Source organism: Mercurialis annua, linkage group LG2 (genome assembly GCF_937616625.2).
Source record: "Mercurialis annua linkage group LG2, ddMerAnnu1.2, whole genome shotgun sequence".
NCBI lineage: Eukaryota > Viridiplantae > Streptophyta > Magnoliopsida > Malpighiales > Euphorbiaceae > Mercurialis > Mercurialis annua.
Genome location: NC_065571.1, coordinates 828,813 through 853,369, shown reverse-complemented (window position 1 = coordinate 853,369; position 24,557 = coordinate 828,813). Strand labels below are relative to the sequence as shown.

The following is a 24,557-nucleotide window of genomic DNA, read 5'->3' as shown; positions in this document are numbered from 1 at the left end:
CTATATTTGGATTGAGGGATGAGGAGGGTTAGTAAATGTTGACTGAGGTTGAAAAATTTCAACCCCTTTGAGAAATTTCTTTTAAAAGTGTTAAAATATTTTTAACTGAATTTTTCTATAAACCCTTATTTTATTTTATTATTTTGCCGAACATGGAAAGGTTAAACACAACCATAACTTTCTTTTACCGTCTCTTTTTTCTTTTTTTTTAAAAAATCTGTACTTTATTTTACTGTGTTTTCTCCCAAACAAAATTTAAAAGGTTGTGGTATATGATAGAAATAACCCAAAATAAAAAAAAAAGAGTTAAATAAGATGAGAAGGACATTTTGGAAATTATAGAAATGGAATGACGCAACATCATCATTAATTACTCAGTCCCATTCTCGTTCGGGTGATTAATCCCTTTCAAAACCTTAGTTTCCAAGCTCCCTCTTCTCCTCCATTCCTGCACAAACTCCACGACTTAATTTCTCCAATTTCCCATTTCCAATCCCTCCATTTTCTTTTCATCCAAACAGATCCAAATCAAACAAAGCTTTAATTACACTTATCTCCATAATGCCAACTGTTAAGATCTCAGTTTGACTCGGTCACTGACCACCACCGAGTCAGAGCGTTTCGAATTCCATTCTAACAATTCGTCCGTTCAATGGGAGCAGCACCTTCAACGCCGAGCAGCAGCGGTGCACAACCGCAGGATTCGGCGGAGTATCTAATCAGTTCGTTTGTCGGCGAGAAATCATTCCCTGTCGGTTCGGATTTCTGGCAGAAACTTCTGGAACTTCCGCTCAATCTACACTGGCCTAACAATCGTGTTCAAGAAGCTTGTCAGCTCTTCGGTGAGTCATTTACTAATCAGCTTAATTAGTAGTATTAATTAATTGAATTCGTTTGTGTTTTACTTAAATTGTTTGATTATGTTATGTGTCAGCCCAAAATAACTATTGTACGAGGCATTTGGCGAAGATTTTGATCCACTTAGGGAAATGTGTGCGAGAAGCGATTCCGAGAAATGGTGCAGAATTGTCATCTTCAATTGTTTATATGAAGGCGGTTAATGCGGTGTATATTTCCTCTGTTTTTTTGAAGTATTTAATTGAAAATAATGCTCAAACTACGATTGAAGAGGACTTATATCTAACGTTGGATGAAACTGAACAAGTAACACACGGTTTCGTTAGAGGTAATAATAATTCATTTTCTCATTATATCGGTATAATTTGTTCGCTATCTTATGCATTCACGTGATTGTTAATATTGTCACATTGATTAAAGAGTTTAAAGATGCAAGAATTCCGGTTATCGAATTCTTTTTAATCAACTTAAAAAGTAGTTATTGTATGAAGAAATGGAAATTGGCATGATATTGCATATAATTTATCATAAACAATGCCTACAGGTCTAAAGCTTGAATTTAGTTCTATTTGTGTGTGTAGAGCAAAGCATTCCGGATCTTGTTATGCACAGTGTGCTTAGCTTTATTGGCTCCGTCGATGTAAGGTATATCATAAACTTTTTGCTATTTTATTATTTCTTCTGCTAAGGTTTTCTACAAGTCATTTAGTGGCCTAAATTTGAGTTATTTTTGTCACAAGTGCAAATACATACCTACTGCATCAGGAGCTGCTTAACTTCATGCTTGTTGCTATGTCGACTCAACTTCTCTATGGTTCATCACCTGGAACAGCAGATATGAATCCTTTCATTGATGCAGCAATGGCTCAGGTCACTAGATAAAACTTTGATCTTGTTAATTTCAGTGATGTGTTCAGTGTTTGTTTTTTTTCATTCTGTATCTTATACAATTTGCAGGATAGTTCTTTGGTTAATTTGGCTGTTCAGAGACTTCTACTCAATTATATAACGCGACCTCACATACCATTAAAAAGTGCATCTTATTCTATATTTTCCGATGGGAGGCAGCCTGGGGTCCTGCAAAGGGTTGGCTCTGTAGCTGGTATGCTTAACCGTCTATATTTTGTTCTTGATTTAATTTAGATACTAACTAGTCAGTTTACATATGTGATTCTGAGGCTTGGACTAGTTTGTTATATTACTTTGAACTTGTAAGTTTCAAATGCTTATTTGTTTGTAATGAATTTCATTTGATATTTTTTCCTGAAAGATATTTTGGAGCCAGGTTGTTTTTATCCAGCTATGAGTTTATGAATGTTTGGCAAACATTGTTGGGTTGGGTTTTATTTATCTATCTAATTCTCTTGGGCTTTTATCTTTGTTTGTATGTTAATTTTTAGCTGTTACATTTTTAAAATTGAGCAACCTTGTTAGTGTCTTTGACATTGATGCTTTACTAGCTTTAGTTTATGTTTGTCTTGCAGCTACTTTTGTCTTACTGCCGTTCAACTATTTGGTTAGTTCAAATGGTGAAGGCATGAGAAATTTGCTGGCAGACTCCAGTCTTCATGTGTTGCTTATACTTAATTATCATAAATGTGCTGTGGGCGATGAACCCATTAAAGACAGAAGTGATGACAGTGCTACATCAGATTCTCTTTCCCAAGTAAATATGCATTTCTCGGACAATCCTTTCTGCAAAGCTTTAGAAAATGTCAGGGATATTGAGTGTGAGACTCTCTTTCTTCCTCCTCTGCCATTTGTTAGCTTGTAATTCTGTTCTGTCTTGGTAAAATACCCTCTTTACAGTTGATCGTGTAGATATTGAAGGGAATACACCTACCAGATCACATGCGAGAATACCATTTGCATCTTTATTTGATACTCTTGGCATGTAAGTTTCTTTTTAATTCTCATTTGTAAAATTATTTTGTTATGCTTCAGGCTATAGCATGCATATATACACGCTTTTCTGTCTTCATAGATTATATGTTAAATTAGATGTTGCTCTGTACTCTGCAATCACCATCAGAGCGAAAGAAATAGAAGTTTAACCAGCACTTAGCAGCCCCATAGAGAGAGGGGGAGAGAGTCTGAGAGAGAGAGAGAGAGAGAGTTAGCACTTAGCTTCCATGACTGTTATGTGATACATTTCTATTTGAAGTCATAACAGAAAAGTCTACAATATTTTCGTCAGCCGACTGAGATATAATACATACATATATATATATATATATATGTTGATTTACAGCATTTTAATTTTTTTCTCTCTGGTTTCCTAACAACTAAACTGATATCTTTCGCTGATGCCTTGTTGCTTGCCTTGTTGACATGGAAGCTTTTGCTGTACCAAAATCAAAAATATTTTTTGTTAATCAAGAATTTGAAGAAACTTTGTTAATGATTTTACAGAATTAACTGCGCTTTATATGTGTCCAATGAACTTCATCAGTCTGTATCTCAGATTACTAAGATTTGTCCTCTGCAGGTGTTTGGGTGACGAAACTGCAGCCTTATTGCTGTACACGCTGGTACATGGAAATTCATACTTCTTGGAGTACGTGTTAGTGCGTACTGACTTGGATACCTTGGTATGATCAATTTGCTTGACATTTTTCTCTATGTTTTGTTTTTCCTCTGATTTTTTTGTAAAACTTTCAATTGCACATACTGGATAATTATGGAATTGATATTTTTCGTATTCCATTTTAACATTTACTAGTTCTGGGGATCAACAATTTGCTTTGATTTATTCATTTTATGAGTCGGTATGATTTTAGTTTCTCAATTGCATTGCTGATATGCACTCCAAAAGTCATCTATTTATTCGATCTGAAACCTTCAGCTGATGCCTATTCTGGAGACATTATACAATGCTTCAAAGAGGACATCAAATCACATATACATCTTGTTGATTATACTTCTTATACTTAGTCAAGATTCTTCTTTTAATGCAAGCAGTCACAAGATGGTAAGGATCGACTCTGCTGGCTGGTGTTTGTACCTTATTTTTATGGATCATATTATTTCCTAATGTTCTCTCACCAATTCCTACAGATACTGCCTAGTGTTCCATGGTATCAAGACCACCTTCTTCACCAGACATCTCTTGGTTCCCTAATGGTCATAATTCTTATAAGGACTGTGAAGTATAACCTATCAAAGCTGAGGGTATGTCTGGGATTATTTGTCTTAGTTCCAAAATTCTTATGGTTATCCTTCTTGAAGTTAACATAGTTTGACAGCAATGGCGGATAGCTTTGTAACTCTATTTTTTTTCTTAAATCCCTTTTAATTTTTGTCTGTGACAGGATCTTTATCTTCATACAACTTGTCTAGCTACTTTAGCAAACATGGCCCCTCATGTCCACCGTCTGAGTGCATATGCATCACAAAGACTCGTTAGCCTCTTCTATATGCTATCCCGCAAGTATGGCCTACTGTTTAGCTCCCTTTCATCTATTTTAGCATATTATCTTAATTGTTTCTTCATTTTGTTGCTGTTTTCTTATTCTGATATTTTTGCATTATTTCACTATATTATTAGGTACAACAAACTTGCCGACCGTATAGATGATAAGATAGGGAAGAACGGATCTGCTGAACAAGGCAGCCTTGCTGAAGATTTGGTAATTATTTCAGTATTTGATGTTGCATTAACACAGTAAATATATGTTACTAGTTGGACGTAGCCTCATGGTCTTTCCTATAAGCTTTAACTAGTTTGTGCTTTTTTGCAGTCTGCTGAATTGCATATCTACACAGACTTCCTGAGAATCGTCCTTGAAATATTGAATGCAATTTTAACGTATGCCTTGCCACGCAATCCTGAGGTATTCCATTTCATACATAGACTCAGTATAACACATGATATCTCCAACTATCAGTATTATTGCGGTTATGAGTCTTATGTTATGACATTACCTTTTCATGGTTTGTGGCAGGTTGTATATGCCATAATGCACAGGCAAGAGGTTTTCCAGCCATTTAAGAATCATCCACGCTTCAGTGAACTAATTGAAAATATATACATGGTATCTTTTGAGCAAAATTTACCATCTTATTTTCTTATGATTTTGATGATATTCCATGCTCCTGATTTGCCACTTTTTCAGTACCTAAACTTTACTTTACCTTGTCATCTTTTGAATGCATTTCGAATTATATATAACACTTGTGACCTCGACAGGTTTTGGATTTTTTCAATAGTCGCATGGATGCTCAAACACAAGATGGCGAATGGTCAGTAGAGAAAGTTCTCCAACTCATTATAATCAATTGCCGATCATGGCGAGGTGAAGGGATGAAGGTAAGAAGAGATAATTTTGAAATTAGGAAGCTTGCTGAACTCTGGATGTATTAGCTTAAGAGTCTCTTTTGCCATTTTTATGATGGATGATCTTTTTTGCAACAGATGTTTACTCAGTTACATTTCTCATACGAACAAGAGAGTCATCCTGAGGAGTTCTTTGCCCCTTATGTTTGGCGGCTGGCTTTGACCTACTGGTATACTTTTGTATCTTCCGTCTGCATTTACCCTCTTCTTCAACCCTCTCCTTCGGCCAAAAAAAATTAGAAAAAAAGGGAAAGGGGAGAAAAAGTTTGCATGTATGCTTGGGGTGCTAGCATGAGTCGAAACATTTGATCGACTCTGCTTTTTCACTTTCTCATACATCACTAATGTCTTTGATTGCTTGTTTTTCAGTGGATTCAGCTTTAATCCTGGAGCCATAAATTTGTTTCCTGTTGATCTGCCAGGAGAGGTTAGTATATCCATTTAATCTATGAAAAAGCATTAAGAAATTTGAAAATTTAGTTCTTGTTTTGCTGCATTATGCTTCCTTGCAGATTCATCACTCTTGCTTCTAGAGCTATAAAGCTGCCATAGAAATAATAACAAATGCTTGTTACTTCTGTTATTTTTTTCCCTCCTTTTAACTGCTGTTGCGTTCATATGGGAATTTGTTCTCTTCTGTGTTTTCCATTCTTAGCCAAAATGACAGGAAGCAGTTCTCAGTAATCTGTTAATTTAGGATTTTTTAACAATTGCTCGGAAGCTTTCCAAGAATTCTAAGCTAATTTCAGTAATTTCGATTTGCTTGTTTCCGTGCGAACACTGTCACATGTATGCTTTTGGTTTATTTACATTTGATAGCTGATATTTTGGTGCAGAAACTAAACGGTTTTGGAGGGGATATCGATAAGCAACAAAATGGGGAGTTGGACCAACTTGCGCAGCTAGATGTATAGTTGTTGCATTACAATCATATGTTGATAGATAAGTGTTTTGTAAATAGATGTAGTTAAAAAGAGGTGTATTCATCTCATTCTTTCATGTCAATATGCGTGGACCGGACACTCTGGAGGATAGTTTCTCATATATAAAAATGATAACACAATGTAATGAATAAGAGAAGAAGCTAATTCAATCTTCATGGTCTAGCTGTGAGAGGTTTCAATAGATTCTACTCTCTGTTTCGTCAAGGCAGCCTGATTTTTTGAGAAACAGTGAATTAAAGACTGTAACTTGTGGAGGAATACTCCCATATAAAATTTTGTAGCTTTTCCTTATCATATTCTCTTGAAAGAGTTATCTAATTTAAAGGATCGACAGGGATACAGACACGGCAAATGGTATTTTATAATAAAAGTGAGACACGGCACATTACGGCAAATTAATTATATATTTAAATATTTATGTAAAATAAAAAGTCTAAAAGAAGTTTAAGTCATTAAACTTAACAATAATGGCTGTTTTAAAAATTATTATTGAGCATAACTGTTTTTTGTATGGATGTTCATTATATTCATATGAATTTATATACTCTTCAATTTAGATAAATTCTATCGTTCACATGATAAATAGATTTAGTATTTATTTTTTCTACTTCTTCATCTTGTAAAGGTTTCTCTTCTAATTTTCAATTTTTCTGCTGTTTTAGATGTTAGTTTTTTCTGCTTCGGCTGATAACGTTGGATGCATAATAATTGCACATTTAGAATTTTGGCATTTGCAAAATAGCCAGTACACACCAACGTTCAAGGTAATTTTATATAATTCATATGCTATTTTAATTTCACACCCATTATTTTTATTTTTTTCCACTAACTTCCTACCCAATATTGAATGATTAATTACGGCAAAATTGAAACAATGAAGCTAAAAGGATAACTATAAGTGAACAGTCTAATTGGTAAATAATTTTTTTCAATATGCAGCTAACAAATCATTTCGTTTAATACAAGGCGTTCAAAAGCTATGTCCTTTTAATTCCATATTACGAAAATAAAAAGGAAACTACACAAGAGCTCCACCTGTCACAAACTCAGTGAAAGCCAATGCCACCAATCCTAACATAGCAAATCTCCCGTTCCAAAGCTCAGCATCAGAAGTCATGACACCATTGGACTTCGATTCTGCGTTTACCCCTTTAAACAATGGAATCAACGATGCGAGAGAGAGCAGTACACTTGTTCCCACAAACCAAGTGACTCCACCATCGGATACTTGTGTTAACAAGTCTTGCCCTTTAGCTAGCTCCACTGCTATTGCTGCCACAAACCCGACCATGGCGAGCCTTCCGTTGATCCTCTCCGGCGCTGGACCGCTAAATGCCAACACATCTGAGAACTTGGTGCTCACCTGCATAACATCACACAACTTATTAGTACTTCACAAGTTTCACTCTTTTACTATCCAGCTTTCAATTATTTTTATATTTCTTTGGCCGATTGAATCGTAAACTGACCAGCTGTCTGGTCCAACTAACTCAAACCAGGCTAAACCGCCAATTGAATAGGTGATTGCACCAGTTAAACCGGCGGGTGAACCATAAACAAGGTTCAATTTTATACTTTTTAAAGGATTTATTCAACTGGTTCAGCCGATAGTTGAATTGGTTGAACTAAGAAGTAAGAACCAGCCGCTATTTGAATTTCATAGCCGGTTCGATTTTTAAAACACTGCTAGACTTAATGACTACCTTTGGCTTTGGAGTAGGAGTAGGAGTAGGTTGAGGTTTAGGTGGTGTAGAGAGAGGATCTGCTGAAGGCAAATCTTGGTTATTATTCTCCTTCATTTCTCCCTGTACATAAATCAGACAGGTTAGCCATCTCAACTCAAATTATTATGTAAAAGTAAACCCATTAAACTCCAGTTTTCATGGTAAAATATAATTACCTCTGCCATGCATTTCACTGTGGTGGTGTGGACCATTTTACGCAACCTTGGTGCATACGAAGTAGAGACAAGCTGGCTAACTCTAGCCCGGTTAGAATTACGTAGCACTGGGCTAGCCAGCATGGCTGATTGCAACACATTAGCTCCGGCCATTTTAAACTCGCTGTGTAGAAACTACAAGGAAGATTTTCTCAAGATCTGCTCGAAGGTGATAGCGGTTCGATTCAAACTTTGAGTGACTGATTTGGTTTGAGAATATTAAAGTGAAGGTGCAAATATATATAGAGGGGAAGTGAATTGAGGAATGCGGTGAATTTAAGGTCCACGTCTGCTGTTTCTATTACAGAAAAGCGAGTGAGTCACGTGGGTTTCTCTTGTTTACATATGTATAGAAGTTGGTGACGTGGATACTTGCTCATTCACAAGTTGCTTTGTAACCCACTCGGAACCTGAGGCTGTTGTTGTTCTTAGTTTTTCAGCGTATAGTGCTAGTTCTAGAACGTGCTATAGTTGGAGAAATACTTTTTTTTTTTGGCTTAAGGTCTGAAAAACTACCGACCTTTCAAATTTTTTTCAATAGCACCCTATTTTGTATTTTTGGCTTTCAATAACACTCTAAATTAAAAAAATTAGATGATTTGATTACTATAAGGATGAAAATTTTCAAAAAAAGTAAATTTAAAGGTGAAATCATACTTTTTTCTACTTGGACACTTTTAAACAAGTCCTTTAACTTAAAAAAAAATCAAATAAGTCCTCGATAAATGAGTTTAATTTGATGATTTATGGTGCTATTGAAAGTCAAAAATACAAAATAGGGTAAAATTGACTGTTTTACAAGGTCGGGGTGCTATTGAAAGCCAAAAATACGAAATAGGGTGCTATTGAAGAAATTACAAGGTGAGGGTGCAATTGAAAAAAAATTGAAAGGTGGGTAGTTTTTCAGACCTTAAGCCTTTTTTTTTGAGAGATAGTTGGAGAAATACTTAGTTTGCCGTTTATGATGGTGAATTAATAGTTTGTTTGGTTAATGAATTTCACAATTTTTAATTAAATTAATTTTTTTAAAATATGTGATTGGTTCAAATAAATTTTTACAATTTAAATTTTCATACTCAAATAAATTTTCACAATTTCACAAATAGCAGTTTTTTAGGGACACAAATAGCAGTTTTAATAGTCTTTTATATTCATATGATTTTAAAGACTCTCTTCAAGTGTTGGATTTCCAACCAATGAGCTGTAGCTCAAATGGTATAAGCGCTGAACAACAAACTACTAGATTATAGGATCGATTCTCCCACAAGCGCTCCCCCCTCAATTAATTATAAAAAAAAAGTGTTGGATTTCCATAAAATACTATTGTTTCCATAATAAATTATAGATTTAATTTTTGTTTTTTTACTTACTTCATCCTGTATGGGTTTCTCGTCCGATTTCAATTTATGCTGCTTTAGATATTACTTTTTTGGAGTTAATTATTTTTCAGGTTACCGAACAATAATATTTTTACAAAATGGTTACCGAATTATAAAAAGTTACATAGTTACCAAAGTATAGTTTTTGTACAAATCGGTTACTGAACTATAAGAAGTTACAAAACGGTTATTAGAGTATTATTTTTTTACAAACGGGTTACCATATTGATGATGTGGACAAGGAATAAGATAATTTTTTTGTAAAAAACAACAATTCGATAACCATTTTGTAATAAAGCTACAGTTCGGTAACAATTTTTTAATTTTTTATAGTTCAGTAACTATTTTGTAAAAATACTATCGCTCGGTAACTATTTTGTAACTTTTTATAATTTGGTAACTGTTTTATAAAAATACAATAGTTCGGTGATCTAAAAAACATTTAACCCTACTTTTTTTTGCTTCACTTGACAACTCTTGGGTGCATACCCGTTTAGAATGTTGGAATATTGGTCGTATCTAAATATTCTAAACAAGTGCATACCAACGCTCAAGATTAATTTATACATTAATACATATGCTATTTATTTTCATAGTTAATATTGAATGACTAATTAGGGCAAAATTGGAAAAAATGAAGAAGCTAAAAGGATAATTATAAGTAAAAAGTATCATTGGAAGATAAATTTTTTTTTTATATATGCAGTTAAAAAATCATTTAGTTTAATACATTGCGTCCGATATCTATGTCCCTTAATACTGATTGCGAAAATAGAAAGGACTTAACGATGAAGCATAAACTACACAAGAGCTCCACCTTTGACAAACTCAGTGAAAGCCAATGCAACCAGCCCCAACATAGCAAATCGCCCGTTCCAGAGCTCAGCATCAGATGTCATGACACCATCAGACTTGGATTCCGCATTGATCCCTTTAAACAATGGGATCAATGATGCGAGAGAGAGCAGCACACTTGTTCCTATAAACCAAGTTATTCCCCCGTCAGAAACCTGTGTTAACAAGTCTTGCCCTTTAGCTACTTCCACTGCTATTGCTGCCACGAACCCGACCATGGCTAGCCTCCCGTTGATCCTCTCCGGTGCTGGACCGCTAAATGCCAACACATCTGAGAACTTGGTGCTCACCTGCTCATCATCGCAACACTTATTAGTACTTCACAAGTTTCACTCTTAATTCACTGAGGTCAAATCTTTATTCCAGACGAAAGTATTTTTATATTTTTCAATCATTATTATAATAGTAAATATAGTCATATGATCAGGTGTGACTATATATAGTATATACAATTTCAATAATATGAAATATAGAATCTCATTTAATAAAAATTTCTAGAAATATGATTCTCACATCAGGTTTAATTTGATGGACAATATTTCAGCTGATTTCACCTTGAAACTAATTAATATTTAACTTAAATTTTTTTGAAGTGAATTTGAAATGTAATGTGGAGTTTAGGTACCACCCAGGCTTTTAACCCTAATTAATTATGCTATTCATGGAATTTCAGTACCACCCAGATCATACCGGCCGGTTGAAATAATTAAATTGAAAAACTAGTCAATTGTTCGATCTGATTAAACGACCCAAAAATATAGTTCAACCGGTTGAACTGAACAATTAGACTAACTGGTTGGTTGAATTGGTGACTGAATTGAGTTAGGCTATAAATGAGGTTCAATTTTTTGTTCATTAAATTTTACTCAAGCGGGATTGATTTATGAAACACCAGTGGCAAAATTGTTGGGAAGTGTTAATTAATTTAAAATTATATATACATTACTTGTTTTTATACAATTGGCCACCTTAATTATTTATTTCATATTAAATCATAAAATTTGCTCCCTTTTTATATAGTTCCTGACTATGCCACTGCTAGTAACTCTTGATCCCTACCTTTGGCTTTGCTGAGGGCAGATCTTGATTTTCTCCCTGAAGGTAAATAGACAACTCAAATTATTATGTAAAAGTAAAACATTAATCGTTAGGTTTCATGACAAAAAATGTACAACTAATAAATAATTACCCCTGCCATGCATCTCACTGTGTGGACCATTTTACGCAATTTTGGTGCATACGAAGTAGAAACAAGTTGGCCAACTCTAGCCCGGTTAGAATTACGTAGCACTGGGCTAGCCAGAATTGCTGATTGCAAGACGTTAACTCCGGCCATTTTAAACTCGCTGTATATTAACTACAAATAATTAGCTTTTCTCAAGATCTAACGGTTCGATTCAAAGTTTGAGTGAATGTGTTAATATTTTTTTAAAGTGAAGGTGCGAATATATATAGAGGTTAAATGCGTTTAATTTAAGGTCCACGTCTGCAGTTTCTTTTACAGAAAAGCGATGGAGTCACGTGGGTTCTCTTGTCTACATATGCATGCAGGTTGGTGACGTGGATACTTGCTCATTCACTAGTTGCTGCCTGCCTAGCCCATTGAGAATCTGAGGCTGTTATTCTTCTAGGTTTTTCAGCCGACAAAGTTCAATTACTTTCCGAACTTAACACAAAAGATCAATTACGTAAAATTTATAATATTAATAAAAAGTTTTACGATCAAAAAATATTCTGATTTTTTAATTCTTTTTGTTTATAGTCTAAATTTTCAGAAAATTTAATTTTAGCCATTTTTATGTTTTTTAATTTCAATTATAAGTATTTGTTCAAATTTAAGAGAAAAAAGATTCAATATAAACTTCATATTGCTTTATATTTATAACTTTTAACGTTAAAAGGATAAATTATAATAATATAAAGTATATGAAGAGTATATTTAACTTTTTTCTAATTTTAACTATAACTGAAACTAAAAAATAAAAAATTGACTAAAATTAAATATTTTGAAAGTTTTGGTTATAAATAAAAAAAGATCAACAAGTTACATAATTTTGAATGATTAAGTCTTAAAAATTCTAAATTTAGCATTTTACCATGTTTAACCTCTTCGGATAAGATGGCAAAAAGTAATTAAAGTTCATTCAGTGGAAAGTTATTGAACAATTTAAAACCAAAAATGTAAAATTCGTGGTATTTTTTTTTAAGTTCCGAATTTGGTCTTAATTGATTTTTATTCCAAATTTATGAAGAAAATCAACCTTTATTGGTTTTTAAGGATAGTATTAGCACTTTTAGCTAGATCTAGAACATGCTAGTAGTGGTGATGTGTAACAAATTGTGCCAATTGAAAAATCACATCACACTAAAACAAAAATAGTTGATTTTGATTATTATCTCATAGCCTTTTCAGAAATCAAGTAAGCTATTAACGTTCAAAAAAAATTAAATATATCCCTAACGTCATAAAAATAAACAACTAAATCCTCAATTTTGACAATCAGACTCTCAATATAAATAGAGATATGATTGTTTACTTTTTAAGATATTAGGGGCATGTGTGAATCTTTCCGGACGTTAGGAGCTCAATTGATCCTGTAAATAAATTTTAAGGGTTTAAATTACCATTTTTCCTAAAAACAAAGTAATCAGTTTATTAGAAATATTGGTGGGAGTAATTAATTATAAATTGGTGAGAATGTAATAATCCACCCACATGCTTATGAGAGTGTTTAGGTTCAACCATGACCTAATAACTAGAACTAGTTTATAGGTGGTTGAACCTTTACACTTATAAACTCATTTATATTTGTTCTCCTAAGCAATGTGGGATTATCTTTAACACAGTTATGTGCTTTACAAGTTTACATTACCGTGACCAAATGATAATACCAAATAGACCCCTTACATTCTAGTACGATAATAATTTTGATCACAATTCTGCCACGATAGTGGAACTGTAATTCATAAAAATTTCAAAATAATCACCTTCAAGAAAGTAAAAACCTTCAAAATAATCAATAGCTACTGCAGTGTTGAATCGCTGTCAAGGGTTGCATGGCACAAATACAATGCAAATGCTCTGTTATAAAAGAGAAATTATATCTGTCCAATCACTTTAAATATGTAAAAAATTATCAAGAAAAATTACATAAATACTTTAATAGTAATTTACAGAATAACATTTTTTGTTTTCTCTCTAACATTTCTCCTAACCCTAACAACAGCCAGCGCCCCTCATGTCTTGGGGAGGTGATTTTGGCTAATTTTTTGTCAAAATCATCTCCCTACCCTCTATTTTCTCTACATCTATTCTAAATAAATGGTATTTTTATCATCTATTATTGTAATAATTTTTGCCATGTTGATTTCTACCCTTTATGGGTTTTCTTCTTCTCTTCATAGTGAGCTATGTAAGATTTACTACTCCGGTGTTTTCTCGCTATAAAATCACTCGGTGGTCCTTCGTCTAGAAATCGGCCAGAACAGGTGTTTCGTTGAAGTTCGGAATTTCTAACATCTCCTTTGGAAGATTAGTTTACAAATTAATTTTATGACTTAAATGATATTTCCTTAGATTTGTTATAGATTTAAGGTTTTTATTATTTTTGTAGTAATTTTATATTTGTAAATTGCCCACTTTAGCTAGGTTTATTTTTAGATCTAGTTTTTATGGAGTTTGATTTTGGGTGACACAATTGTTGTCGAGTAACTCTAATATTCTGTAATTTCTAATCCGTTTATTGCGGTTAGAATTGAGACTCTTGTAGTCGATTTTTCATGTATGAATGAAATCATATCTTTGGCAGAAAAAACATAAATACCTTTATGTATTATATAATGATTGGCTCATATCGACGGATAAAAGTTCCTAGTTATAAAAATATGTTTCGTAGATTTAGTTGGGTGGTGTATTTGCAAGCATGTATACAAAGTTGACGAACATGTCATATTCTCTGGATCCCTTTACTTCATCAATGGGAACAGAATCACAAATTTCTTTCTCATTCTCTTCTAGTTAGCTTCAGGCGAACCAGAGGAAGATGAGTGGCGCAGCCAGGGCTTGCTCGGGAGCCGTGGCCCCTCCCAACATTTGCTTCTTGCAAAAATAGTACTCTAATTTTTATTTTTATAAAAATATATAATTATTAACCTTGGATTTTTGTATGGTTGGTCTCCCTCAATATTTTTTCTTCAACAAAACCCCTTTAATTTTTTCCTATTTCAAAATTTCAATCATTAACTTTAAATGTTTTGTGTGATTTGGCCCCCCTTAAAACTCAATCTTGGCTCTGCTCTTGATATTGACGGGTTCGGTTTCCTTTGAGGAAGACAAATCCAGGTTGTTCATCGGAGAATACGGCTGGGTTTGAGGACCAACAACTGAAATTTTGAAAGTATAAATTTTGGAATGAATGCGACAGTTTTTTATTATTATTTTGATAAAATTTAAAGTAATTATATATCCATCAAATATATTATAAAACAAATTTATTAGATTTAATTAGGTTTAGTAAAAAAATTAAATTAATATTCATGAGTATTAAATAAAAAAATTAATTATTTTTAAATATATATGAATTTTATAAATAATACAATTAATTAACTAGTTATTGGATTTAAAATTGGCTTATCACCTAGAAATACTAAACACAAAAAACTGTTTTTGTGTAATGATGCTTCATTGTCTTTTATATTTATATGATTTTAAATACTCTATTTCAAATGTTGAATTTCCATAAAATAATAATGTTTACATATAGATTTAGTTTTTTTTTTTTACTTCTTTCATCTGTATAGGTCTCTCTTCTAAATTTCAATTTCTGCTATTTTAGATGTTAGTTTTTTCTGCTTCACTTGAAAACGTTTCGGTGCATACCCGTTTAGAATGTTGGATTGTTCATTTCTAAATATTCTAACCAAGTACACAAGAATGTTCAAGGTTAACTTATACTGTTTATTTTCATTGCCAATATTGAATGACTGATTAGGGAAAAAATTGAAAAAAAAAAAAATGAAGCTAAATAGATAATTAATATAAGTGAAAGCATCACTAGGAGATAGTTTTTTTTTTTCAATATGTAGCTAACAAATATTTTAGTATAATACATTGTGTCCGATATTTAAGAAGGACTTGACGATGAAGTATAAACTACACAAGAGCTCCACCTTTCACGAACTCGGTGAAAGCCAATGCGACCAACCCTAACATAGCAAATCGCCCGTTCCAGAGCTCAGCATCAGATGTCATGACACCATCGGACTTGGATTCCGCATTGATCCCTTTAAACAATGGGATCAACGATGCGAGAGAGAGCAGCACACTTGTTCCTACAAACCAAGTTATTCCACCGTCGGATACTTGTGTTAACAAGTCTTGCCCTTTAGCTAGCTCCACTGCTATTGCTGCCACAAACCCGACCATGGCTAGCCTCCCGTTGATCCTCTCCGGCGCTGGACCGCTAAATGCCAACACATCGGAGAAATTGGTGCTCACCTGCTCATCATCGCAACACTTACTTATTAGTACTTCACAAGTTTCACTCTTCACTGAGGTTAAATAGTTGAGTGGTGACTGGATTTAATTTTACCACATATTTCAAATTATTACTTATATTAATTCTAGTATCCAATCTCAAACCTTTATTTCAGACGAAAGTATTTTTAATTTTTCAATCATTATAATAGTAAATATAGCCATATCAGGTGTGTACTATAGTATATACAATTTTAATAATATAAAATATAGAATCTCATTTAGGAACAAATTCTAGAAATATGACTCTCACATCAGGTTTAATTTGATGACAAATATTTGAGCTAATTTCACCTTGAAATTAAAGTTGAAAATTATTCTAGAAATATGATTCTTATGACATCAGGTTTAATTTGTGGACAAATAAATTAGCTAATGTCACCTTGAAATTAAAGTTACGAATATGGTATAAAAAATATACAAATTAAAATTTAGATGTGAATTTGAAATGTAACGTGGTGTTTATATAGGTACCATCCAGGCATTTAACCCTAATTAATTATGCTATTCATTGAATTTCAGTAGTACTAGTATCCAGTAATTACAAGCTAGACCATACCCGCTGGTTGAATTAATTGAACTAAAAAATTGGCCAATTGTTCAATATGATTAAAAGACCCAAAAATATAGGGTTAAATTGGTGATTGAATCGGATTAGGCCATAAATGAGGTTCAAATTTTTTGTTCATTGAATTTTACTCAAGCAGGGTTGAACCGGTTGAATCAAGAACTAGTGGCTATACCTGCTTGCTTTATAAAACACTGCTAGTAACCGGTGGCGAAATTGTTGGAAAGGTGGTCAATTGACCACCTTCTCAAAAAATATTATAACAATTAGTAGTGTTAGTTTTATATATATATATATATATATATATATATATATATATATATATATATATATATATATATATAGTATTTGTTTTTATAAAAATTGACCAACTTAATTATTTACTTCATACTAAATCATAAAATTTGCCATTTCTTTATATAAATTTTGACTTCACGGTACCCCTGCTAGTAACTAAGAGACTTGATCCCTACCTTTGGCTTTGCTGAGGGCAGATCTTGATTTTCTCCCTGAAGGTAAACGGACAACTCAAATTATTATGTAAAAGTAAAACACTAATCGTTAGTTTTCATGGTAAAAAATGTACAACATATAAATAATTACCCCTGCCATGCATCTCACTGTGGTGGTGTGGACCATTTTACGTAACGTTGGTGCATACGAAGTAGACAAAAGTTGGCTAACTCTAGTCCGGTTAGAATTACGTAGCACTGGGCTAGCCACCATGGCTGATTGCAAAACGTTAACTCCGGCCATTTTATTTGCTTTTCTCAAGATCTAACGGTTCGATTCAAAGTTTGAGTGAATGTGTTAATATTTTTAAAAGTGAAGGTGCGAATATATATAGAGGTTAAATGCGTTTAATTTAAGGGCCACGTCTGCTGTTTCTTTTTACAGAAAAGCGATGGAGTCACGTGGGTTCTCTTGTCTACATATGTATGCAGGTTGGTGACGTGGATACTTGCTTATTCACTAGTTGCTGCCTGCCTAACGAACCCATTGAGAATCTGAGGCTGTTATTCTTCTAGGTTTTTCAGCCGACAGAGTCCGCTTTTTTACTTTCCTTTGCAAAAAAATAAATCAATTAAGATTAATTTAGAGTCACTGTATATATAGTATAATTTTTCATGTTTTTCTGATTCAAACACAAATTAAAAAGTGTCTCGTTCGTTAATACAATCTTTTAAGACTTCCATTCTGTAATCGGTATGTATTTTATGTTTTTGTTTTGTTAAAATGATGTCATTTTTTGGTCGTATGGACAACCAAAACAATGTCGTTTTTTACATTTATCCTATATATGCCATATAATGAATGCTATTAATTGAGACGTTTTATAATTTGTATTTAAATCGGAAAAAAAACTAAAAGTTGTACTATATAATGACATTAACTCTTAATTTTATAATATTATCATGTTTTATCTCTTTGGATAAGGTAGCAAAAAATAACTGAAGCTCATGTAGCGAAAAAATTATTGAGCAATTTAAAATCAAAAATGCAAATTTATAGTATTTTCTTTATAACTACGAGTTTGGTCTTAATTGATTTTTATGCCAAGTTTATGAGTAAAATCAACCGTTATTGTTTTTAAGCATAGTGTTAGTACTGCTGGCTAGATCTAGAACATGCTAGTAGCAAGCAGTGATGTGTAACAAATTGTGCCACTTGAGAAATCAAATAACACTGAAACCAAAATAGTTGATTTTGATTATTGTTTCATGTTCTTTTCAATTTTTTTTTTGAACAGAATATTCTTTTCAATTTTAAAAAATCAAAAACTTCATTTTTGTACATTTAAGTGGTTAATATATAGGATAGGATACACTATACTTTTGATCTAAATTAAATGTTTAATTTAATGTTAATTTTTTTTACTATATTTTTAATTAAAATAGTTTCTATGTTTCGATAAAATTTAAAATGAAACGGAACCTAATTTATCTATGTAATTTTGATTTTTTTTTCGAACGTATGTAATTTTTGATTTGATTTCTATTTTTTTAAAATCAGTTTCGTACTTTACATTACTTTAATTAAATAATAATACCAAATGTACTCCTTACATGCTAGTACGATAATAATGTTGATCTCAATTTTGCCACGATTTTACCACAATCATTTGCCACGCCTAGTGGAATTGTAATTCATATAATCAACTTTCAAAATAATCACCTTCAAAAAAGTAAAAGCTACAAAATAATCACCTTCTCAAGGGGATTCATCACAAATATAATACAAATGCTCTGCAATAAAAGAGAAATTATATCTGTGCAATCATTTTAAATATGTAAAATGTTTAACAAGAAAAATTACATTAATACCTTTACATATTTTAAAATGATTGGCCTAGTCAACGGATGAAAATTTCTCGTTATAAAAACATGTTTCGTAAATTTAATTGGGTGGTGTATTTACAAGCTTGTATACAAAGTTAGCGAACATGTCATATTCTCTGGTTCCCTTTACTTCATCAATGGGAACAGAATCACAAATTTCTTTCAGATTCTCTTCTGTTAGCTTCACTTTTAAGGACTCAATGTTGCTCTCAAGATTCTTCACTTTAGTAGTCCCTGTAAATGTAATACATCAAATAAGCACATCATATCGAACCCGTAACACTAAAATAATTAAAATAATGTAACTATATTGAACTCCAACCATAAACTCTATTTCTAACACCAATTTTTTCTTTCTATATGATCTTTTCAAGTGAAGAGTCATTACGATACTTAAAAACTTGTTGATTGAGCTCAAGTAAGTCAAATTTGATCTATTCTAGCAATTTAATTCATAACTCTCCAAAATAAAGCCAATTACAGAATTTAGAAATTTTTGGATAGCATCGGAAAGATATTTTTGTTTAATATCTTATGGCATATATGTTTTAAATTTAATATCTCATGTCAATCCCAAAAAATTGTATTTAAAATCTTTACAATTGCTTTCTACACATTCTGAAAATATTAATGTGGATGTTGTTTGACTTAATGTTGAAGAGTTACAAACTAAGTTATTAAAATAAATCAAGTTTGAAACAAACATACCAGGAATTGGTACAATGTCTTGTCCCTGGTGGAGCAGCCATGCTAGAGCCAACTGAGCTGGTGTGCAGGCATGCTTTGCTGCCAGGTTGGAAAGGCGGCTATATATCAGTCTATTTTTCTCTAAATTTTCTCCGGTAAACCTCGGGTGTATAAACTACATACACAAGCAAGGAATACCTGATCATTGCTCGGTTACTAATAAATCAAGAATCAATTCAAAACTGAGTACACATAGCAGCAAATTACCAATAGACTCTTCTCAGGCAAACTCTCCACCACTGCCTTCCCACCGAAGAATCCCCGTCCCAATGGGCTATATGCAACTATGCCAATACCAAGCTCCCTAAAAACCAATAACACATGAAAGTGTTACATATAATACTATTATTGAAACTTCACCTAACTGCTTAAGCTTTTAAGGTGAATTGACTATTTGACAGAAAGAGCTGGAAAATATGCAAACATATTAACTAACCTACAGATGGGAACAATGTCTTCTTCGATCTCACGAGCCCATAACGAGTACTCCATCTGTACTGCGGTTATAGGATGAACAGCATGCGCCCTTCTTATAGTATCTACACTGGCTTCAGATAATCCAATATACTTTATTTTTCCCTCATCTACCAGCTTCTTCAGTTCCCCCATCTACCATGAACAAATACACTATTGATCAAGATTCTTCATTTTGATTCAATCTGTTTACAGAAAATTAAAGGAAAGATGAAGGGCTCATACAGTATCCTCTATCGGCACTGAACTATCCACACGATGCTGGTAATACAGATCAATGTAATCTACGTCAAGCCGCTTTAGACTAGCTTCGCAGCATTGCCTTACATATTCTGGAGTGCCGATTACTTCAAATTGCAATCCCTTTAACCTTTTAATGCCAAATTTTGTAGCTAACTCAACTTTTTCTCTAGGAAGGTTCTTTAGAGCCTGGAAATGGAGGGAGCTATTTGATGTAAACTTCTACATGTTTAATCTTCATGCATCTTTTTATCACAGAACTAACTAATTTTAGGTTTGAACATAAATTTGAAATTAAAAAAAACAAAACAAAACAAAACTTACCTTCCCAACCATGATTTCATTGTCATAATTATCTCCGTATAGATCAGATGTGTCAAAAAAAGGTGATTCCTTTAGAGAAAACCTCCTTCATTATTGTGCATCCATCTTCATGCAGTAGTGGTGCATTGTATATTCCTGACAGACCCGCGCACCCAAATCCCAGTTTAGAAACCTGCAAAAAATATTATAATACCATTGCCGTGAATTTACAAAAAGCAGATTTCCAAGCAATTCGCATGATCCGGAATTGAATTTCCAGGAAAAATAACATTTACAGAAACCGAAATCTTATTATCTCATCTCATCTTGTAGTCTTCCTGTTTGAATAATAGCAGAGTACTACAAGCCTTCTAAAAGCTGACTATTTCAAGCAACTTGTTGAATGAGAAGGGTCTGGAATTGCTTGCAAAATCCAAATTCAATCACAGAAAGTCCAAAATGATATACACAAGTTAAACAAATAAATGTGAATTATAGATGGAGAACAAAACCACCAAGATTGCTGCAGCAAGATGTTATCTATTTTATAAAATACCTGTTAAGTACTAAACTCACCTCCAATCCTTGACTTCCCAGTTTCACTCTCGGGATTTGGATCCGTAGCTTCTCTTCCATTATCAAATGAAACAAAGATCAGCTCTAATCTGTAGATGCAATGATAAAGCATAGAATATATGGTGTGTGTGTGTGTGTGCAAAGTTGCTTGTAAAAGCATCTACATAAATATATGTATATTCTCTTTCCCACTACCTTTTCTTTAATATCTTTTTCATTTCTTGGTAAGGTGGGCCACTTGTTGATCTTGAAAATTTATCATTTCTTGGTAGGTATCAATAGAATATTGAACTCAAGATGTTGTCTGTTTCCATCTTCAAATAAAATATACCATTAAGAGCTCAACTTGCAACCTTCTGCTATCAGTCTACATGTATAAATGTACACTAACTAGTTCTTAAGTTCAGCATAAATGATGAAATATATATCAACTCCAGTTATATGCAAATTACTAGTATTAATGCTTTCATATAATTGATCAATGTCATTATTCAAGAACCGAATACAGAAAGAAAGCTGAAGAGCTTGCTGCAAATTTGTGAACTTTTTTGTTTGTAGATGATAGAGTCGAGAAATTTTCCTACTGTCCATGAACAGCTGGAAAACTCATTTCACTTACTCGCATATTCTACGTCTTGATGTAATTTTGCAGTGGAATTTACTCTCACGAGAATTCAAAATGATCATAGATATCAAAACAGTAGATTCTCCAACTTCTATATCGAACAGGACATTGCACACATAGTTTCATCAGTATCTCACTCTCACACATTAAGCGACAGATGAACTGTCGATGTTATATCCTTACAACAAAGTTATGCTGTCTTATTTACTATAAGAAATCAACAGAAAACAAGTTGCAAACATGTATATAATGCATTTTATTGCTTTTGCGGAGTAACCGCAAGCTTCCATGTGTATTTAGCTACAACAGGCACTTCCCTTGAGCCACTAACTTCATTAACTTGCACAGCATCTGTAATTTCTTTTATCTCCTCTTTTGTAAGTGTTACTCCCAAGGATCCGATATTGTTTTCAAGATTCTTAAGTTTGGTTGTTCCTGCATAATTTCAACATTTGAATAAGTAGTCACTACAAATCTTGAATCGTGATCAAACCTAATTGCAGTTTACTAAACATACTACCGACGGTTGTTTTGGTTTTGTCTTGCACGGATGGATCAAAGATTAAATAAAAGAACTCAACCGAGTTCATTTATGAAAATAGCATTTTCAGAGTAAAAGTATTGTATACCAGGAATTGGCACTATGTCATTCCCTTGATATAGAAGCCATGCCAGGGCTAGCTGAGGAGGGGTGCAGCCGTGCTTTGTAGCCAAGTTGGCAAGTCGAATATATATGACTTTGTTTTTCCACATTCTCTTCTTTGAATCTTGGATGTGCTTGTGCCTGAAATATTGCAATGTGTTTGTAAGAATCTAGTGCTCTGCCATTCTGGTAATGCATTCTCTCTTTACGAGGCAAAATGATCAATTTATCTTGAAATGTAAAAAATTCTTGCTCGCAGCAGCTTTATTAGATTTGTTTGGAGACACGTACCAAAAGGCTATCATTCGGCAAGCTTTCCAAAACTGCCTTCCCAGCAAAGAAACCAATACCAAGAGGACTATATGCAACTATCCCTATTCCAAGTTCTCTGGAATAAAAGAGGTAAATAATAATAGATCAGATGAATTACTTATCAAGCACATGCTCGGTTACTCAATATCTTGGTGCATTGTGAATAGAAATTATTAAACCCTCAGCAAAATTTTGTGAGAATTGATTGCAAAATCAAACTTTGATATGCTAACATACCGGCAAAGAGGAATAATCTCGTCTTCAATATCACGGGTCCACAATGAGTACTCCATCTGCAGGGCAGTGATGGGATGAACAGCATGAGCCCTTCTTATAGTGTCTGCGCTCGCTTCTGAAAGTCCAATATATTTTATCTTCCCTTCATTCACCAGCTTCTTCAGCTCTCCCATCTGCCTCACCGTCAGTAGCATTGATCCCATATAAGAACCAATGCCAAAATTAGTCAAATAAACAATCTTTTGAAAATAAAGACTCACATTCAAGAAAAACAAGTCCTGATATTTACAGTATCCTCTATTGGCACTGAAGTATCAACACGATGCTGATAATACAGATCAATATAGTCAACGTCAAGTCGTTTGAGACTCGCTTCACAGCATTTGCGCACATATTGCGGGTCCCCCTTAACCAGAAACTGACCATCCTCCGACATGAGAAATCCAAATTTTGTAGCCAGTTGAACTTTTTCTCTAGGGAGCATCTTCAACGCCTAAACTCGAGCAAATTGAAAATAGTATTAACCCCCGTTCGTTACGAAGAAAAGCATTCACATTATCTTAAGATATACACATCAGGTTTAAATCTAATTTAGCTTAAGCAAGTCCCCTATATATCTCTACCACCCACAATTAACAGTATGAGTGAGCAATTATCTAAAACGTCTAATAGAAAGTCGAAAGAAAAGCAAAGTAGGCACCTTGCCGACCATGATTTCGTTATCATGAGGTCCATATACATCAGCTGTATCAAAGAAGGTGACACCCCTATGAAAGGCCTCTATTATGAGAGCACATCCATCTTCATGTGAGACAGGAGCATTTAATAACCCAGAAAGGCCTGCACATCCCAATCCCAGTCTAGATACCTGACGAAAAAACACGAAGAACATCATTAAAACTTGTTCAATCAACTAACCTACATAGTAACTACCATGAAGCAGACGAAGATGGAAACTTATTACATTTCTGCATACAATTTTTAAGAACACAACTCATGAAACTGTAATGAAATCAGATAAAATTTTAGTCTCACAGCGATGGTTAGCATAATCAAAAATACTAACAAGCTAGCAATTCTTTGAACAGGTTATGTGGGTATTCTATTTTCATTTATCACAAGCAGTTCTTGATATATAATTGTTCTTACAAACTTGGGAAGATAATTTGACAGCAAAAAATATTTTTAAAATTTTAAATTTACCTCTAAGCCAAGACTTCCGAGTTTCACTCTTGGTGTTTGGAAATTTTGGTTCATCTCCATAGAAATTTAAGCAGCAGTGCTACTGCATGAATGATGAATGTCTGAATGAAGAATCATGACATAGTACTAACATAGTTTAATCCGAAAGGCGGAACCAATATTTAGGCCCTTGTACTTTCAGTATTTTATTTATCTAATCCTTATACTTAATTTATTGTAAATTTATAGATTAATTTTAGATAAAGAAAACAGTGTATTATAATTGTCTTGAAATATGTGTGAATCCGAATTTAAATATTCACCTAAACTGATATATTAAAAAAATAGGCTAAATCAGTAAATCATCAAATTTAGAAAAGGACTATATAACATAAATAAAAATTATATTAAACAAAATAACTTAAAAATAGATATATAAATAATTAAAACATAGGATTCTTTTT

At 33.2% G+C, this 24,557-nt stretch overlaps 5 protein-coding genes and 1 pseudogene across 6 annotated transcripts; 1 reads left to right on the top strand and 5 right to left on the bottom strand.

Annotated features, from left to right (window-relative positions):
• The first annotated feature begins 356 nt into the window (after positions 1-356).
• LOC126669224 (uncharacterized) lies at positions 357-6,429 on the top strand. Its single transcript, XM_050362637.1, has 18 exons — positions 357-842; positions 935-1,186; positions 1,440-1,503; positions 1,599-1,728; positions 1,816-1,960; positions 2,343-2,588; positions 2,668-2,752; positions 3,347-3,449; positions 3,704-3,829; positions 3,916-4,029; positions 4,170-4,288; positions 4,406-4,487; positions 4,599-4,691; positions 4,803-4,892; positions 5,048-5,167; positions 5,273-5,364; positions 5,564-5,621; positions 6,031-6,429. Exons 1-18 carry the CDS (start codon positions 653-655, stop codon positions 6,106-6,108), a joined length of 2,187 nt encoding a protein of 728 aa, XP_050218594.1. The 5' UTR covers positions 357-652; the 3' UTR covers positions 6,109-6,429.
• Positions 6,430-7,049: 620 nt separating this feature from the next.
• LOC126669970 (early light-induced protein 2, chloroplastic) lies at positions 7,050-8,294 on the bottom strand. Its single transcript, XM_050363620.2, has 3 exons — positions 8,039-8,294; positions 7,842-7,943; positions 7,050-7,501 (listed from the first exon to the last, which is right to left on the bottom strand). Exons 1-3 carry the CDS (start codon positions 8,189-8,191, stop codon positions 7,157-7,159), a joined length of 600 nt encoding a protein of 199 aa, XP_050219577.1. The 5' UTR covers positions 8,192-8,294; the 3' UTR covers positions 7,050-7,156.
• Positions 8,295-10,130: 1,836 nt separating this feature from the next.
• LOC130014697 (early light-induced protein 1, chloroplastic-like) lies at positions 10,131-11,727 on the bottom strand. Of its 2 annotated transcripts, XM_050363627.2 has the most exons (3): positions 11,501-11,727; positions 11,371-11,406; positions 10,131-10,601 (listed from the first exon to the last, which is right to left on the bottom strand). In XM_050363627.2, the coding sequence occupies exons 1-3, from the start codon at positions 11,645-11,647 to the stop codon at positions 10,257-10,259; spliced, it is 528 nt and encodes a 175-aa protein (XP_050219584.2). In that variant the 5' UTR covers positions 11,648-11,727; the 3' UTR covers positions 10,131-10,256. The 2 variants fall into 2 exon arrangements, with proteins under 2 accessions (XP_050219584.2, XP_055960745.1); XM_056104770.1 differs by lacking the exon at positions 11,371-11,406.
• Positions 11,728-15,315: 3,588 nt separating this feature from the next.
• LOC130014519 (early light-induced protein 1, chloroplastic-like) lies at positions 15,316-17,211 on the bottom strand. The gene is made up of 3 exons (XM_050363623.2): positions 17,019-17,211; positions 16,889-16,924; positions 15,316-15,808 (listed from the first exon to the last, which is right to left on the bottom strand). Exons 1-3 carry the CDS (start codon positions 17,169-17,171, stop codon positions 15,464-15,466), a joined length of 534 nt encoding a protein of 177 aa, XP_050219580.1. The 5' UTR covers positions 17,172-17,211; the 3' UTR covers positions 15,316-15,463.
• Positions 17,212-18,648: 1,437 nt separating this feature from the next.
• Positions 18,649-21,628, bottom strand: LOC126669164 (perakine reductase-like). Its single transcript, XM_050362546.2, is given in 8 exon segments — positions 18,649-18,988; positions 19,463-19,616; positions 19,709-19,805; positions 19,938-20,110; positions 20,201-20,404; positions 20,540-20,599; positions 20,601-20,711; positions 21,095-21,628. Coding segments are annotated over 8 exon segments (1,035 nt in total). The 5' UTR covers positions 21,155-21,628; the 3' UTR covers positions 18,649-18,812.
• A 139-nt stretch (positions 21,629-21,767) lies between these two features.
• Positions 21,768-24,230, bottom strand: LOC126669163 (perakine reductase-like; annotated as a pseudogene).
• Between the last annotated feature and the right edge of the window lie 327 nt (positions 24,231-24,557).